Genomic DNA, 16611 nt, shown 5'->3' with positions numbered 1-16611 from the left:
GAGAAACTAAAAATCCAAAAGCCCAAAGAATTTCTTTCTACAGTGAGAAATGAAGATGTTGCTACCACAGACACACTTGCTATATAAATGCCCATATTCCAGTCAAACGGTTAAGTTTTATAACTGTTCTTGCTTGGCATAACAAAAATAAAGGAGACCTTTACTGGTAAAGTTTCAGTTGGGAATAAATAGAACAGAGGTGACTGACTGCCTTGTTAATATCTACAAAAAGTCCAGGCAAGGTGGTAATTTAAATCTTGGAACCACATAAGAATATCATGATTAAATCACCTCTGTGTAAAATCGATTTATGTATTACTTGGTCTGTAAGGACCAAAAAACTGGTTCTTTCTTCTTTCTGCCCACTGAATTTCATGACTGGATATTTTCATTTGTGAGGTTTATTAGTATATTTTAACGTATTTCCAGACTTTCCTATACTCAATAAATTCCAGTAAGTCAAACCTTACCACAATAAAGATTATCATAGCCAAAAATTCTCTATAACAAGTTTCCAATTTTTACTAAAAAGCTTACATATTTCAATCACATTCAATGTATCAAAATTCAAACACAATAAATGAATTCGAACATTTCTTTGGATTATCAGATTTGTAGATATTACCTGTTCGTGTACTAACATCTCATACATTTAAGATACACAGTATTTCTATAAGGAAGAAATGCCCAAAAACTCTGACATGAAAGCTATAATGCTGTCAGTGAGAGTCAGATTTTTATCTATCAGAATGTGAGATGTGAGTGTAGAACCTCTGAGGATCTCATACAATACAGGAAATTAATAAGATTCTGATGGAAGAAAGACACATTCATAGACCATATTTTCTATATCAAAATTCAGGACATATGGCTTGATAGTGAAACAAACTATTTAAAATTAGGACTGTCCTTGCACGTGTGGGATAACATGGTCACCGCAGATATAGGGAATTAAAAAAGATGAAATGGTTAAAAGCAAAAATTAGAAGGAATACTTTCAAAGAGGTTATATAGAGCAATATGCTGGGGATCTAGGGACAAAAGAAGATAGCATGAGTCCAGTTACAACAAATATCATATCTAAATCTATCCCTTGTTTAAGAAAAAAATATAAAGCAATAAACTTATCAACCATAATACTCAAGGACACCTCTCTATTTGGTTGGCCACTGCAGTTCCTTTTTTAAAAAACCTATTGTTTTGAGTTTCTCATCTCCTGAAGCCTCGGGAAGGTTTAGGGTCACTACATGGCCACCACCACTTACTCTGGAGGATCCATTTTGCTGAGCTCGACATCTTTAAGGAAGTCACTCTGTAGGGTCTGTTCAGCTGTACAACGTTTGCTAGGATCTAACGTCAGCATGTGGTCCAGTAAATCAAGTGCTGCTGAAGGAATGCTGTGAAAAGGAAGAGAGAAAGAATGAGTTCACAATGACCCCACAGTTCTTAAACTGGTAACCTTATGTCAAAGGTCTCTGAATTTCCAGCTCCATGTAAAACTATGGGAAGGGAGTTGGAACCTGGCTAAACAAGCAAGCAGATTAACTTCCACAAAGGATTCAAGAAATGCAATAGTAATACAGGTAGAAAACATGAAGCCAGCAGTTTTATTCTTTTTGTTTTAGGAAGATCAAACGGACTATGAGAAAACTTGTATATCATTCAAAATAAAATGGTTTTCTATCAGCTAAAGCCTTCATATGAGAAAATTACAAAAGGGCTATGATAAAACTCATACTGCTCAAAAATAAAATGTTTTCCTATGGTGTGTTTTCATAATAAATTGGGACAGCACTAATTCCCTAGGACAGGAAAAAGTCAAGTCCAAACACGGAAACTAGATGTACACATTTGTCAAACTCACAAAGAGAATTCTTCTCGTAGGCGCCTTCTATATTGCTTCTTCGGTTTCATTGTATTGAAGTAGGGCAGCTTGATAACATCAGGCCACACAGCTGGACAAGGGCTACCACAGAGTCGACTGAAAACAAAGCAAGAACAAGGAAGTCAGTGAGTCAGCATCATAAATTCTGGAGATTCTAGAAGGAGAAATTAGTACCTCCTCAGGTCTGGGGGATCTTGGTTTATTAAGTTAAAAGGCATGCAGAGAGATAAAACCTGACCGCACTGCTTTAAGGACAGAAAGATTGGTTACACGATAGTGAAGAGATAATACTGGCACAATAGTCCAAAATGATCCACTGATTTGGTTTTGTAAAACATGTTCTTAATCCTCCACATAGGTTTCAACTACCAATTTTGTTCTGTTCAGTTAATATTAATTTCGAAGAGCTGAGCTGGTCCTATAACGTCCCTAAAAGGGAAAACTAGCAGAAGAGAGCCTAAGTCTGGAATTTTGATGGAAAACTGAATTTACTGCATAACACATGAGTTACACACCACCTTTAAAAAAAAGTCTACATTAGGGCTTCCCTGGTGGCGCAGTGGTTGAGAGTCCACCTGCCGATGCAGGGGACACAGGTTCGTGCCTGGGTCCAGGAAGATCCCACATGGCACGGAGTGGCTAGGCCCATGAGCCATGGCTGCTACGCCTGCGCGTCTGGAGCCTGTGCTCCACAATGGGAGAGGCCACAACAGTGAGAGGCCAGTGTACCACAAAAAAAAAAAAAAAAAAGGTCTACATTAGCCTGTCGTATTCTTCCCCTTAATCTTATTGAAAAGAAATAAAACAAAACAGAAAACAAAACTCAAGTTCCATCCCACCCCCAGACCTTCCCCAAATCCTCTATTACAGGCTCCCTTTTATAATTATCTGTTTACCTGATGCATCACTTACTAAACTCTGAGTTCTTTGAGCAGGGCCCTATCTTATTTATCTCTGAATCCTAAAGTTTAACAGAGATAGGAATTTATTATAGAACAGACTCAACGAATGTTTGCTGGATAAAGTTGATCTTAATCTAACCTAAGTAAGAATGCAACAGCTAAAAAAAAAAAAGAATGCAACAGCTATCCTGAAAACAGCATGCTTTTATATGAAGAACTAATAAAAAAAATGCAAAGAAAGACCTAAGAAGTAGGTGGAATACAACTTCTTTCCATATACAACCCATGACAAAATATATGGTAAACCTGACTGAGTGAAGAGAAACTTACGTAGACATAAGGAGCATAAACTCACTTAATAGAATGACTGAAAAGTGTTAGAAATTAGAGGATGAGATTACCTATCACCCCTGGGCACTCAGAGCACATGCACAGCTGTACCTGATCAGTTCTAGCTGAGCCAGTTCCAGATTGGCTTGAAAAATTGGCTTCTTTGTGAACAGTTCCCCAAGGATGCATCTAGAAAGAATAAAAATGAGAGGTCAGAAGAGAAATCCCTGGAGCCTATTTAAAGTGTGTCTCAATAAACTTTTATAGTATATCAGACTGTATCTGATATAGTAAATAAGCCCAAAACTCAGGGTCTGAGTTTCATAAAAGAAAATATTTCTTGCAGTGAAAATAGTACAAAAGATTTAGATTTGCTGGTAGATCAAACTTTTGCCACCTATAAAGGACAGTCTATAAGCAGAAAAAAGGAGTCAAGAAGCCTTTTCTATCAATTCCACTATAAATTTAGGAAATAACTAAACACTGAAAAACACACACTTCAATTTTACAAAGATGCTCAGCAGTTTCAGTAAAAAGAATATTAGTCTTTTTCATTCATCTGCTCTACAGAATGTGCACTATGTACATGTACAGCCCTCTTGGCACTGTATTTGTAAAGAAAAGTTTATTGTCATCAGTCAGGATCAGTTTCAATAGGACTTTCAAACACATTATGCTTAAACACTTTTACCATTTTGAAAAGGCCTTTCAAAACCATATTGACATATTTACACAGTCTCCAAGTATCTCTCCACACATTACTTAATTACAAAAGGAAAACTGATAACTATTTAGTGTGGAAAAAAGACAACACCTTAACCAAGTAACCAAAATTAACATCATCAGTAAGAGGTAAACAGGGTTCATGTAAATACAAATGTAATACCCTAAAAAAAAAACACTTTTGAAATAAAAAAGAATGAAATTCTGCCATTTGCAACAACATGGATGGACCTAGAGGGTATTATGCTTAGTGCAATAAGTCAGATAGAGAAAGACAAATACTGTATATTATCATTAATATGTAGAATCTAAAAAATAAAACGAATGAATATAACAAAACAAATAGACTCACAGATAGAGGGAAAAAACTAGTGGTTATGGGGAGAAGGACTTGGAGAAGGTCAAGATAGGGGTACGGGATTAAGAGCTACAAACTACTATGTATAAAACAAATAAGCTACAAGGATACATTGTACAGTACAGGGAATATAGTCAATATTTTATAGTAACTTTAAATGAAACATAATGTACAAAACTTCTGAATCCCTATGTTGTACACCTGAAACTAATATTATAAATCAACTAAACTTAAAAAAGAACACTTATGGAATATTCCAGCCAAAATCAAAACCAAAAAAAGGCTAAGGAATTGTTCCAGATTAAAGAATGAAAACTAAATGTAGTATATGATAATGGACTGGATCCTGTATCAGGTGAAGTATTGTTTCCAGGACATTATGAGGGTACCGACAAAATCAGAGTATGGAATATAGGTTAAAGTACTCTATTAAATATATTGTATCAATGTTAAATTCCCTGTATTTGATAATTATACTGTGATTATAAGAGAATATTTTTGTTTTTAGGAAACATACACTAAATATTAAGAGGGAAAGGAGCATGATACATAGAACTACTTTCAAATAGTTCTGGAAAAACATATATGGTATACATATATAAACGCACATTTTATTCTATGTATATATTGTACGTTGTATTATATGTAAGTACATATATATAATACATATACATACCACATAATATATACATATGTGAATATAAAAGGAAATGTGGCAAGATGTTAAAAATTAGTGAATCTGGGCTTCCCCGGTGGCGCAGTGGTTGAGTCCGCTTGCCAATGCAGGGGACACGGGTTTGTGCCCCGGTCCGGGAAGATTCCACATGCCGCGGAGCGGCTAGGCCCGTGAGCCATGGCCGCTGAGCCTGCGCGTCCAGAGCCTGTGCTCCACAACGGGAGAGGCCACAACAGTGAGAGGCCCGCGTACCACAAAAAAAAAAAAAAAAAATTAGTGAATCTAACACAAATGATCTCAAAATAATTAATGCTGAGTAAAAGATGCCAGAGGGGCAGGGCTTCCCTGGTGGCACAGTGGTTGAGAGTCTGCCTGTCGATGCAGGGGACACGGGTTCATGCCCCAGTCCGGGAAGATCCCACATGCCACGGAGCAGCTAGGCCCGTGAGCCATGGCCGCTGAGCCTGCGTGTCTGGAGCCTGTGCTCCGCAACGGGAGAGGCCACAATAGTGAGAGGACCGCGTACTGCAAAAAAAAAAAAGATGCAATAGGGAAAAAAGAGCATATATAGTATGATTCTGTTTACATAAAATTCTAGAAATGGAAATCAATCTAAAGTGATAGCAGAACAGTGGTTGCCTGGGAATGGGATGGTATGGACAGTAAAGAGGGACTACAAAGGAGCACATGGAAAATTTTGGAGGGTGACCTTGGTGATGGTTTCACTGGTGTATATAAATAATATGTCAAAAAATTATACACTTTGAATATATGCAGTTTATTGTAAATCTCAATTGAAAGGTTAAAAAAAATCAGTGAATCTGGATAAAGGTTATACTAAAGTTCTTTGTACTATTCTAGCATCTTTTCTGTACATTTAAAATTATTTCAAAATAAATTTAAAACATGAATACTCTATACTTTTTTGTGTGCCTGAAATATTTTTTTTTCAAAAAGTGGGGAAGAAAAAAGTGAACAATGAATCTCTTCTAACCTGTGCTCTGAAATGAGATTAATTTACAAATATTCCCAAATCCAATGTTTTCAGTCAGCCCTCCGTATCCATAGGTTCCTACCCATAAATTCAACCAACCATGGATTGAAAATATTTAGAAAAAAAATTCCAGAAAGTTCCAAAAATCAAAACTTAAATTTGCCACACTGGCAACTACTTACACAGCAATTACATTGTATTTACAACTATTTATGCAGCATTTACATTGTATTAGGTATTATAAGTAATCAGAGATGATTGAGAGTATACTGGAAGATATGTGGGAGGATGTGTGTAGGTTATATGCAAACACTACACCATTTAATATAACAGACTTGAGCATCCCCGCGTTTTGGATGCAGGGGGTCCCGGAACCAATCCTCCGGTGGATACAGAGGGACAACTGTATATAGTTTAACTTTGAAATTCTTTAGCTTGACAAAATTTGAGAAAGCGAACAAACCCAGCTTTTAAAGTTACTAGCACCTTTCTTTTAGTCATTGTTAACCTCAAATTCTTATTTCCAATATTCTCACAAACCTTATCCAAAGAAAGAAAAGTATAAGTAAAATTTAATTCTGTTTCTAATATTAACTGCCAAATCAAATTCCAAATACAGTGTTATCACAACATGTAAAATAAAATGCAAAAAGAACAAACCCAGATGAGTTTTCACACTCTAGGTATAATGTGTTGTACTAGTCTTTCTGGTTTCTCCCCGGATTTTCAAACTGAACTGCTCCATCAATTAATTCTGTCAAGAACATCCCACAAAAGTATCCTCTGAGAGACTACCATGGATCACCAAAGCAGTAAGTGCACATCAAAAGTCAAGCAAAATCTCAATTCAATGAATCACTGAGCTTTAAAGAAAGTATAATTTTCTACAATTTTAATTTCCAATTGTGTTTTATTTCAGTTTCCAGTCCTTTGGTGGGGAAGACATCATTATGTAATCAACACTTTGCTACTGCACTAATGTAGCAGGTTGCACAGAAATAGTACCAACAGAGCTATGAACTTTCCCTGTGCATCTTAATGGGGCATTAACTTTAGAGCCTAGTTGTGACAATTTTAATGCTAATACTGTTAGAGCAAATAGTCCAGAACACAAACACGCCCAGCTTGAGTCAGTAAAATTTAACTAAAGCTTCATTTGAATTGGGTAGGCTACTACAGAAATTATGCTCTTTCTCCATCACCCTTTTGAATTTTGAAATAAAAGCCCTATACTGCTCCTTTTAAAGAATGACATTAACAGAGGAGAGAAAATGGAAAAAAGTGATACGCTCCACTGGGAGGTATGTGTGTCAGAATCCTAAAGTACGGAGGTCAAGGTCAGTGTGCATACATAAATCATACAGTGTAAGAAAACAATTAACTAGGGGACTTCCCTGGTGGCGCAGTGGTTAAGAATCCGCCTGCCAATGCAGGGGACACGGGTTCGAGTCCTGGTCCGGGAAGATCCCACATGCCATGGAGTCACTAAGCCCATGCGCCACAACTACTAAGCCTGTGCTCTAGAGACTGCAATCCACAACTACTGAAGCCCACATGCCTAGAGCCCGTGTTCCACAACAAGAGAAGCCACCGCAATGAGAAGCCTGCACACAGCAACAAAGAGTAGCCCCTGCTTGCCTCAACTAAAGAAAGCCCACGTGTAGCAACGAAGACCCAACGCAGCCAAAAATAAATAAATTAAATTTATATATTAAAAAAAATGAAACAACACAGCCTATTTAAATGTCTATGCCCCTAACATACAAATTGTGGCCTCTAAGTATCATTTTGTACTAAAAGGAACTAAGACTCCTTAGAGAATGGCCAATTCCAGGTCTGTAGCAGGAAATGAACAGGATGAGCCTAGAACCAGAAAACAATGAAGGCTATCAAAGACTAATATGGTTGAGTCAAAAGGTCCCAAGAATTAACCTGCATAAACTCCCACTGACCAAAGACTGGACAGTTTGAAGAGGAATAAAGATGATAACTACAACGAATTAAAACATGTCAAATTTGTTTAAATCCATGAGCTCATAATGAAACTAAAAAACAAATCCCAAATAACTTCTCTTTGGTCATCTTTGGAGGATAATAGTAAGCCACCTCATTATTTTGAAAACTGGTAAATAAAATGAAATAATTCAACCTTTAATTAAACCTTTTCAACTTTTTTTTTTTTTTTTTTTTTGGCTGTGCCACAGAGTTTGTGGAATCTTAGTTCCCCTTCCAGGGATCAAACCAAGGCCCTCAGGAGTGAAAGCATGGGGTCCTAACCACTGCACCACCAGGGAATTCCCTAATTAAACCTTTTCTGTATCATTTGTACCCAAATAGATAAACTGTCTTTATTTCAAGAAAGAATAAAATGATTAGACTATCGTATCACAAAACAACCACAAATGGATTGATGGATGTGGATCATTAATAGCTAATAACATTTCAAAAAGAGACAATTACATATTATATAAAGTGGTGTGTGTATGTGTAAATCTGCTCCCATGGGGATGAATATTTTATTAGACATTGTTTAGAACTGCTTGTATAAGAGGATAATAAAAAGTAGACTAATTTGTAATGCATTTTTAAATTGTTTTTAAGTTCTCTACAGATAATGTATTCAGTTATTGCCTGTACTATGGGCAGAGGCTCCCACTGCTTCCTACCCCCAACTCTGATGTACAAGTGACTATGTAATCTGTCAGAAGTACTCAAAACCACCTGTAAAATAGTTTCAGGGTCAGTGGGTGTTGGGATTCAAACCTGAATTCACCTACAATTTACAGGAAATAAAAAAAATAGAGAACCATGCTAAAAGATCACCATGAGAATGCAACCAGCAAAGTCCAGATTATGGGAAATTCTGTAGGACAAATGACCCAGTTTCTTCTAAAAAACATTATAAGAGGGGGGGAAAAATCCTAAGAGAGATGGAGGGGGAATCTATAATTAAAAGACTTGAGATAATCAATTACAATCTATGAGCCTTATTTGAATGTATCTGGATCCAAATTCAAAGTAAGCTTAAAAAAAAAAAGAAAATTGGGGAAATGTTAAAAAAAATGTGTCTGATATTAAGAAATATTCAACAGATTTCTTTGAAATCTGGCTAAAAGTTGATCCCCATCCTTTTGAACTTAAAGAAGAGCGGCAAAAAGCCAAAGTAGAGATAAAACAGGATACAAATTCAACAGTATGTGAGTTACAAACAAAAGAAAAGGTGAAAAAAGCCTTACCCACAGCTCCAAACATCTATTGCTGGTGTATAACGCTCCTCTCCCAGCAGAAGTTCTGGAGGTCGGTACCACAGAGTAATGACTTTGTTTGTATAAGGGCGGCTGAAATGTAAATCATAACCATGACATAAATTTACAATGGTTACAACGGTTTCTGATGAAAAATACTTGTACAATTAAATGCAAATTAAAATAGCTGCCAACTGGAGACGGGATCATCAAAACAGCTCCATAGCAACCTAAGAGTTCAAAAGTAAACTGGACAGAAGGTGATGAAGAAATAACTTCCATTCCAATTTGGGTTGATTTATTTCAGTCTAAGGCAGATTCAAGAATTTAGATATAATTTACTGTCTAAAATCTAGGTGGTAACACATTTAGAAAATTAGGGAACTCAGCGAGTTATTGCAATTTGCAGAATACTAGCATATCCAAGAATGAAAAAGACTCTTTCTTATTTCCCACATGTAATTTTGTTGAATGACTCACCTCTCTTCAGAATTATAGAGCCGAGCAAGTCCAAAATCTGCTAGCTTGATTTGCCCACTGTAAAACAAAAATTAATTATTTTCATAAGTAACAACAGCAGCCTCCAACTTACACCTAAAAAGTCAAGTGCTAATTTAGGAGTTAAAGGAATTACAAAAATGAATTTTTAACCTCTGCTCTTTCAGTTCTACTCTTAATGGTCACTCTGCCAGATTAAGCCTCTTTTGAGGACTCCACCATACAAAGCCTTAGAGAGTTTTTTTTTGGACTACTACTGTATTTTTGGATTTGACTCCTTAACTAAGTATTTCTTTTATTTCTTGGCAAACAACAGTGGCTAGAACCTGCTAGATTAAATACCTACTGTTGGGGTAAAAGGAATGGGCTGTTTTAGATTAAGAGAGAGTTAAGAGGCCTAACAACTAAATCCAATTCATAATCCTTGACTGATTCTGGTTTGAATAAACTAGCTATACAAAAGGCTTTTTTTTTTTTTTGGCAACGCCACAGGGCATTCGGGATCTTAGTTCCCCAGACAGGGATTGAACCTGGGCCCCAGCAGTAAAAGTGCCGAGTCCTAACCACTGGATCAAACGTAATGATATCTGTAATTTACTTTAAAATACGTCAGGCAGAAAAATAAAAAGGGAGCAAATATAGCAAAATGTTAATTGTATATGTATTATTAATTATATTAGTGTCTCAACTTTTTCTTATAATTTGACATTTTTCATAACAAAAAGTAAACTGCAACAATTCTGTGGCTATAACAGATTTTTCAAACAGAGAACATACCTTTGATCTGAACAAACAATTTTTATGATGAACAAGGCCCCTTCTACCAACAAACTGCCATCACTTCCTATACCATAAAGATACACAATTATGACTTTAGAGGGGTTCTCAAACGTTAATACGAAATAAGAATCACCTGGAAAGCTTGTTAAATGTTTTCTGGGCCCATTCCCAGAGATGCTGATTCAGTAGGTCATGGTCCATGAATCCGCATTTCCAACAAGCCCACAGGTGATGCCAATGGTGCTAATCTGAGAACCACACTTTGAGAACCACTCCCTTAAAGGGATCACATCCACGTTTCACTCTGCTAAATATTCTGTCTTTGACAGTGATGTCAAGCAATATTTTAATAAAATGCAACACAAAATGTTGGGAAACTATTTAAAAACCATCATTAACTATTTTGGATTAATCATATTTATCTAAATTCTTGTGTAGTCTATTTATTCACATTTACAGTTTGCCTTACATCTTGCGGAATGAAAAGCCAATTCACCTTTTTTAAGGGACTGGGGATATCTCAGGTGCCTGATAGCTCAGATCAAGCAGAAAAGTGAGATAGAAGAGAAAAAAAAGGGCTCTTCTTGGAGGTACTCTTCAAAGTCTGAGCAATGGGACAAAATATTAAAACAAAAAAGCTACTAGCAACGAAATTTTACATTAAATCAACTCTTACCATTCCTCGTAAAGATTACGGGCACCTTACCCACCTGTCCCAGACATCATCACATTTTAAGTTCGATTTATAAGCAAATTCTGAGAGAAGCAAAAAGGAAAGAAATAGCTGACTTGGGCCCTATATTGAGACAAAAAGCGTTCCTCAAATTTCTTGGCATCCTTACTTTGATCCCAAGACTCAAGGTAAGTCCTACTATGGTAGGACTGAAAGTTAAAATGGCAAAAGATATACAGTTATGGAAAATGAGGCTAGACCTAAACATCACCAGCACCTAGCATATTTCCTAATCCATCCCCTCCCTCCCCCCTCTCACTCTCAGTAAATAACCTTCTTCATTGGAAACAGAAGCCATCAGGTGGGACCTATTTAACATACTTTTACCTATAAACTTATTTACACCTCTAACCTTGCTTTCTCCTTTCCCTTCAATTACAGAAAAGTGCGTCAATCTCTTCTTATTCAAGGATAATCAGTATTACCACCTCTGGCCTTGACCCCCATTCCTTTAGAAACTCATTTCTTTAAATTACTTTGGTTCTTTCTTGAATCTTCAACTTCCCCCTCTCTACTGATTTTCTTTTTGCTTAGCATTTAAATATGCTCAAACCTCTGCTTCTTTAATAAAAAATTAATAAAAACAAAAAACTGAGGTCACACCTACAATCACCTTCCCATTAACTGTGCTACCCACCCACTTACCCCACACTTTCACCACTGACCTTTTAATTTTCAGATTCTCTCTTTGGGCCTTAAAATCTACCTGCATCACCTGACATCTATGACCACTCATTTCTTAAACCTGCCTATTTTGTATTCATATTTCCTTATTTTCTTCCTATCTGTCTAATCAGCCCCTGGGGTTCCATCTTCTCACATCTTTTCTATGCTTGATAACTCCTAAATCTACAATGCTAGTTTGAAACTCCCATGTGACCGTATGCCTATTTGAAATCACTACCCTGGATATATAACAGACATATCCAAAAGGGGTTTACTCTTCCCCCGACGCATCCTGCTGTTCCTTCTGTATTCCCTATATTGACCACTGTGCCACCCATCTAGATAGTTTCTCAGGTCAGAAATCTTCGAGTTAAAGTACTTTGATTCATTTGCCACCATTCACTCACTCATCAAAGTCTACTGATCTACCAAGTCCATCCTGCCCATCCTCTTCCAGCAATGCCTTGGTTAGTTCAAGCACTGACCGTTTCTTACACTGTTTTTAATAAGTCTCTCTGCCTCCAGTCCACATGCTATATGGTGACCATTTAGTGATGTTTCTAAAACAGAAGACTAATTATGTCTCTCCTATATCTAAAATAATTTGGTGTCATTTATACTTGTGTAATTAAGATAAAATAAACATCATGGAGCCCAACGCTGCTCTCCTCCCTCTCTTGTCAATGCTTTCTCTTCTTTGTCCACCTGAGGACTCCTCTCTAGGCCATCTCACCAAGAAGTCTCTGTGTAGACAGAACTAAATGGGCAAGAGCAGAAGCTGACTGGATCAGACTACACCATGAGACTCTTGCATCCTGCTTAGCAACCTGAGAAGGAAATTCACTTTAGTCTAAAACCTTATCAGCTTCCTGAATATGGGAAGTCAGGGACAGAAAGGGGCCTGACCCACCAGAAAGGACACCAAGCAGGACTGCAGTTATTCCCTGGCCTGAAATATCCCCCAATAGAGGAGCAAAAGGAACAGAAAAAAGTATACTAATACTATAGTCCAGAAAGCTGCAAGATGATAGCCATCATCAAATTTTTGAAGTACTATTACTGTGGATACAGATTAACCAAGGCCAGCTTTAATGAGAATTGTGGTGGATCACAGGAATAGTGACAGAAAGGAATGATATATATATATATATATTTTTTTTTTTTTTTCCCCCAAAGACTTTTTTGTTGCTGTTGTGGACCATTTTTAAAGTCTTTATTGAACTTGTTACCATATTGCTTCTGTTTTATGTTTTGGTTTTTTTTGGCCGTGAGGCATGTGGGATCTTAGCTCCCTGACCAAGGATGGAACCCGCAATCCTCGCATTGGAAGGCAAAGTCTTAACCACTGGACCGCCAGGGAAGTCTGCAGAAAGGAATGATATTTCTAATATCGTGTTTTGTCTCAAAAAGGTATTTAAGGGCTTCCCTGGTGGCGCAGTGGTTGAGGGTCCACCTGCCAATGCAGAGGACACAGGTTCATGCCCCGGTCTGGGAAGATCCCACATGCCGCAGAGCGGCTGGGCCCATGAGCCATGGCCGCTGAGCCTGCGCGTCTGGAGCCTGTGCTCCGCAACGGGAGAGGCCACAACAGTGAGGGCCCGCGTACCGCAAAAATAAAAAAATTAAAAAAAAAAAAAAAGGTATTTAACTACAAATAACAATTTTACAGTAATTTGTACAATTAATATAATAATGCATTAATTGTATAATTTAAAAACAAAAAATTAACCAGCACCCTTCAATGGCTGTTACCTGTAAATAAAATTTAAGCTCCTTAGCAAGATGTACAAGATCTTTAAATTGGCTCCTTGCAACTGTCCAGCTTCATCTCTTGCCATTATGTGCTTCACTCTTCTTGCCCTAGCAATACTGACTCCTTTACAGTTTTCCAAACATAACGTGTTATGTTATCTTCACATTTATGTGCTTCTGTACATGCACTCTTCTTTTGCCTAGAAATGTGAACCTCTGTTGTCAGTCTTTCTGATAAATTCCTGTTCATTCCTCAAGACTGCATCTTCCCAGATGCTCCCAAATTCAAGGGGGGGAAAAAAAAGCTTAATAAATGTTTATTGAATTGAGCAACTTATTTGTTTAGCTTCCCTACTAAACTCTGAATCTTCAGGGACCAACCATCCCATGTGGGACTTTTAGTGCTAAAACCAGGACAGTCTCGGGCAACACTGGAGAGTTGGTCACCCTACTCCACAAAGACAGGAAATATGTCATAACCATTCCATATTCCCATCTAGATGTTTGTTAAATAGAACTGATCCGAAATATTTAAAACAAAGGGTGCATCAGACAAAGATGGCTATAAACAGCCCACTACCTACAGAACCAAACACTGGCCTTATTTCAATGGTACCAGACTTGCTTTTTATTCCTCAGTATGTAGGGCTATCACCAAAGACTACTGTAACGCAACTGATATCACCAACGCAATTTAGGCAAATAGCCAGAGAGGAAGAAAGCAGATGATAAAAACTTCTGAAGAATTAACACTGTTCTTCACCAAATTCCTGTCTGTCTATACTATTAAAACCCAGGAGTAAGTGCTGGGCAGCAAGGTCAGTCACCAACTACATCTGTGTTTACTCTGAAATTCGGTAACTGAGAAAGTCTCAAGAGCAGTTAAAAGAGCAGGTATGTCTCTCCCCACTAAACAAAGGAGAATGTCATTAAGAACTCAATGTGTATTTGAATTTGCCTAAGACCACAAAAGTATTATTTACTAACTATGGCAAAAGCTCTTTGAATATTCCTATAGGATGTAAGTAATTCTCTAAAATGTCTGCATTTAAAAAAACCTTTACAATCCTACCTCTTTAGTCCTTACCAACACTGAGTCTGGAGACTCTGCTGATCAGAGTACCCCTATCACAAGTTGTTCCTAAGGTACAGACATCAGATGTACGTAAATACAAAAAAGTGCATTACTGGGTTTACCTATAACCCCAATTAACTAGCTGAAACTAAGGGTGTCAGAAGAGAGGGAGAAAATGCTTAACCTCATACGGTTACTGTGTTACCTGTTGTTCAGCAAAATGTTAGAACACTTAATATCCCGATGCAGGAAATTCTTTTTGTGACAGTAATCCAGTCCTTCCATTAGCTGTTTCATAAATGACTTGATATGATCCTCAGAAAAGTGCACCAAACCAGATTCCAACAGTCCCATTAAGTCATGGTCCATATACTCAAATACAAGGTAAAAGGCTCCTACGTAGGACGAAGGAAAAAATTAAAAACAAGAGAAAAAGGATGCCGAAATGACAATGCGTCAAATTTTAACATAATTTTGGAGTTGACCATAAGCTTTCTGGAAAAACCACTTAATTTTACACATGAAGAAACTAAAACTCAAGCAGTTGAATAACTTGCCCATTCTAACAATAAATAACAGAACTATTTTTTGAATTAATCTTCTGACTCATAGTCCAGTGCTCTTTGGACTACTTACTTCTCTAAAGGGACAACTGCCCCAATTAGATTGTATAACTAGTCTTTTATGATCTAAATCAGTTGGCAAATTACAGACCCCTTGGGCCAAATCCGGCCTGTCTATTGCTGTAAATAAAGTTTTATTTGTAATATACAACCATGTCCATTTGTTACACATCGTCTAAGACTATTTTGTAGAAATCTTTACCCTAGTTAACAGCACTCACATAATAACGCCAGGGGTACATTTAGTACGAATTATTAATGAAATCTATAGTATTTAAGAATTGAAAGAAAAATGAATCATCTAATTCAACTCCCTAAATTTAAAAGTAGATAAAAGGCTAAGAGAATTGTGAAGGATTTGAAATCCACATTATCTTTCCACTTTCAACAGGTGCATGATAGAAGCAAATACTGTAACATAAGAAATACTAGACCTAGTTAGACAATGATCCATCCAGTCTAAAATTCTTCTCTCAGTAGCATAAAGGCAAGGATTCTTCATCTAGGGGATAGGCTTCAAGGATTCTTTGAACTCTCTAAATAGCATACAACATTTTAAACACATGTGTATGCAACATTTTAAATGTATTGTTTTGAAGAGAGAATCCATAAGATATTTTAAAAGGTTCATGACTCCCAAAAAGTTAAGAACCACTGCATTAAAGGAATATCTTAGCTTTAGCTAAGCCCTCGTATGAATTAAGAAAACACTAAAACTGCAAAAGAGAATGGATAAAGGACACAAACGGACAACTCAAAAGAAGAGAAAATAAGTAAAATTGATAGACATGGAAAAAAACTCAGAATATAAAGAATGCAATCCAAAATAATGATATCATTCATACTTCACCTATCAGGTAAGATGACAATTTTTTAAAAAGATAAACTCAATGTTAGGGAGGATAAAGTGGGATGGGACTCACTGGTGGGACATAAATTATTACTATCTTTCTTAAAAGCAATCTAACATTAAATATGAAAATTCCTTTGACCGAATAATTCTACTTCTAGGAAACTATATTAAGAAATAAATCAAAATACAAATATTTATGCACAGAGATGCTCAATGCAGTGCTATTATATTTTTTTTAACTGACAACTAATTGTTCAACAAGGACTGGTGAAATAAATTTGGATTCATCTATCTTTATACACAGTCATTAAAACATGTTAATGATACAAGAAATTGCTTATGACAAGTTATAAAACACTAAATACACTTTGATCTTGGTTATGTTAAAATAAATACAATATATATAAAATATAAAGTACTAGAAAAAAAAATGCCAACATGCTAATACTACAGTGATCTTCTATGGATGCTCATATACTGGGAGTGGGAGAGAAATGATTGCCATTTTCCTTTTCTTA

The 16611-nt window shown here is 36.6% G+C and overlaps 1 protein-coding gene across 10 annotated transcripts in view; it reads right to left on the bottom strand.

Annotated features, from left to right (window-relative positions):
- The window catches only part of CDK12 (cyclin dependent kinase 12), a 64888-nt gene that overhangs the window by 31257 nt on the left and 17020 nt on the right, over window positions 1-16611 (bottom strand). For all 10 annotated transcript variants that reach the window (XM_032615392.1, XM_032615394.1, XM_032615391.1 and 7 more), the window contains exons 6-11: window positions 14823-15012; window positions 9594-9650; window positions 9105-9206; window positions 3229-3306; window positions 1865-1981; window positions 1266-1397 (exon numbers count right to left, since the gene is read on the bottom strand). In XM_032615392.1, coding sequence (XP_032471283.1) covers window positions 1266-1397; window positions 1865-1981; window positions 3229-3306; window positions 9105-9206; window positions 9594-9650; window positions 14823-15012 — 676 coding nt within the window. The remainder of the gene's footprint in view (window positions 1-1265; window positions 1398-1864; window positions 1982-3228; window positions 3307-9104; window positions 9207-9593; window positions 9651-14822; window positions 15013-16611) is intronic.

This window comes from Phocoena sinus, chromosome 20 (genome assembly GCF_008692025.1).
Source record: "Phocoena sinus isolate mPhoSin1 chromosome 20, mPhoSin1.pri, whole genome shotgun sequence".
Classification (NCBI taxonomy): domain Eukaryota; kingdom Metazoa; phylum Chordata; class Mammalia; order Artiodactyla; family Phocoenidae; genus Phocoena; species Phocoena sinus.
Note: the sequence above shows the minus strand (reverse complement) of the source record. Positions and strands in the feature narration are given on the sequence as shown.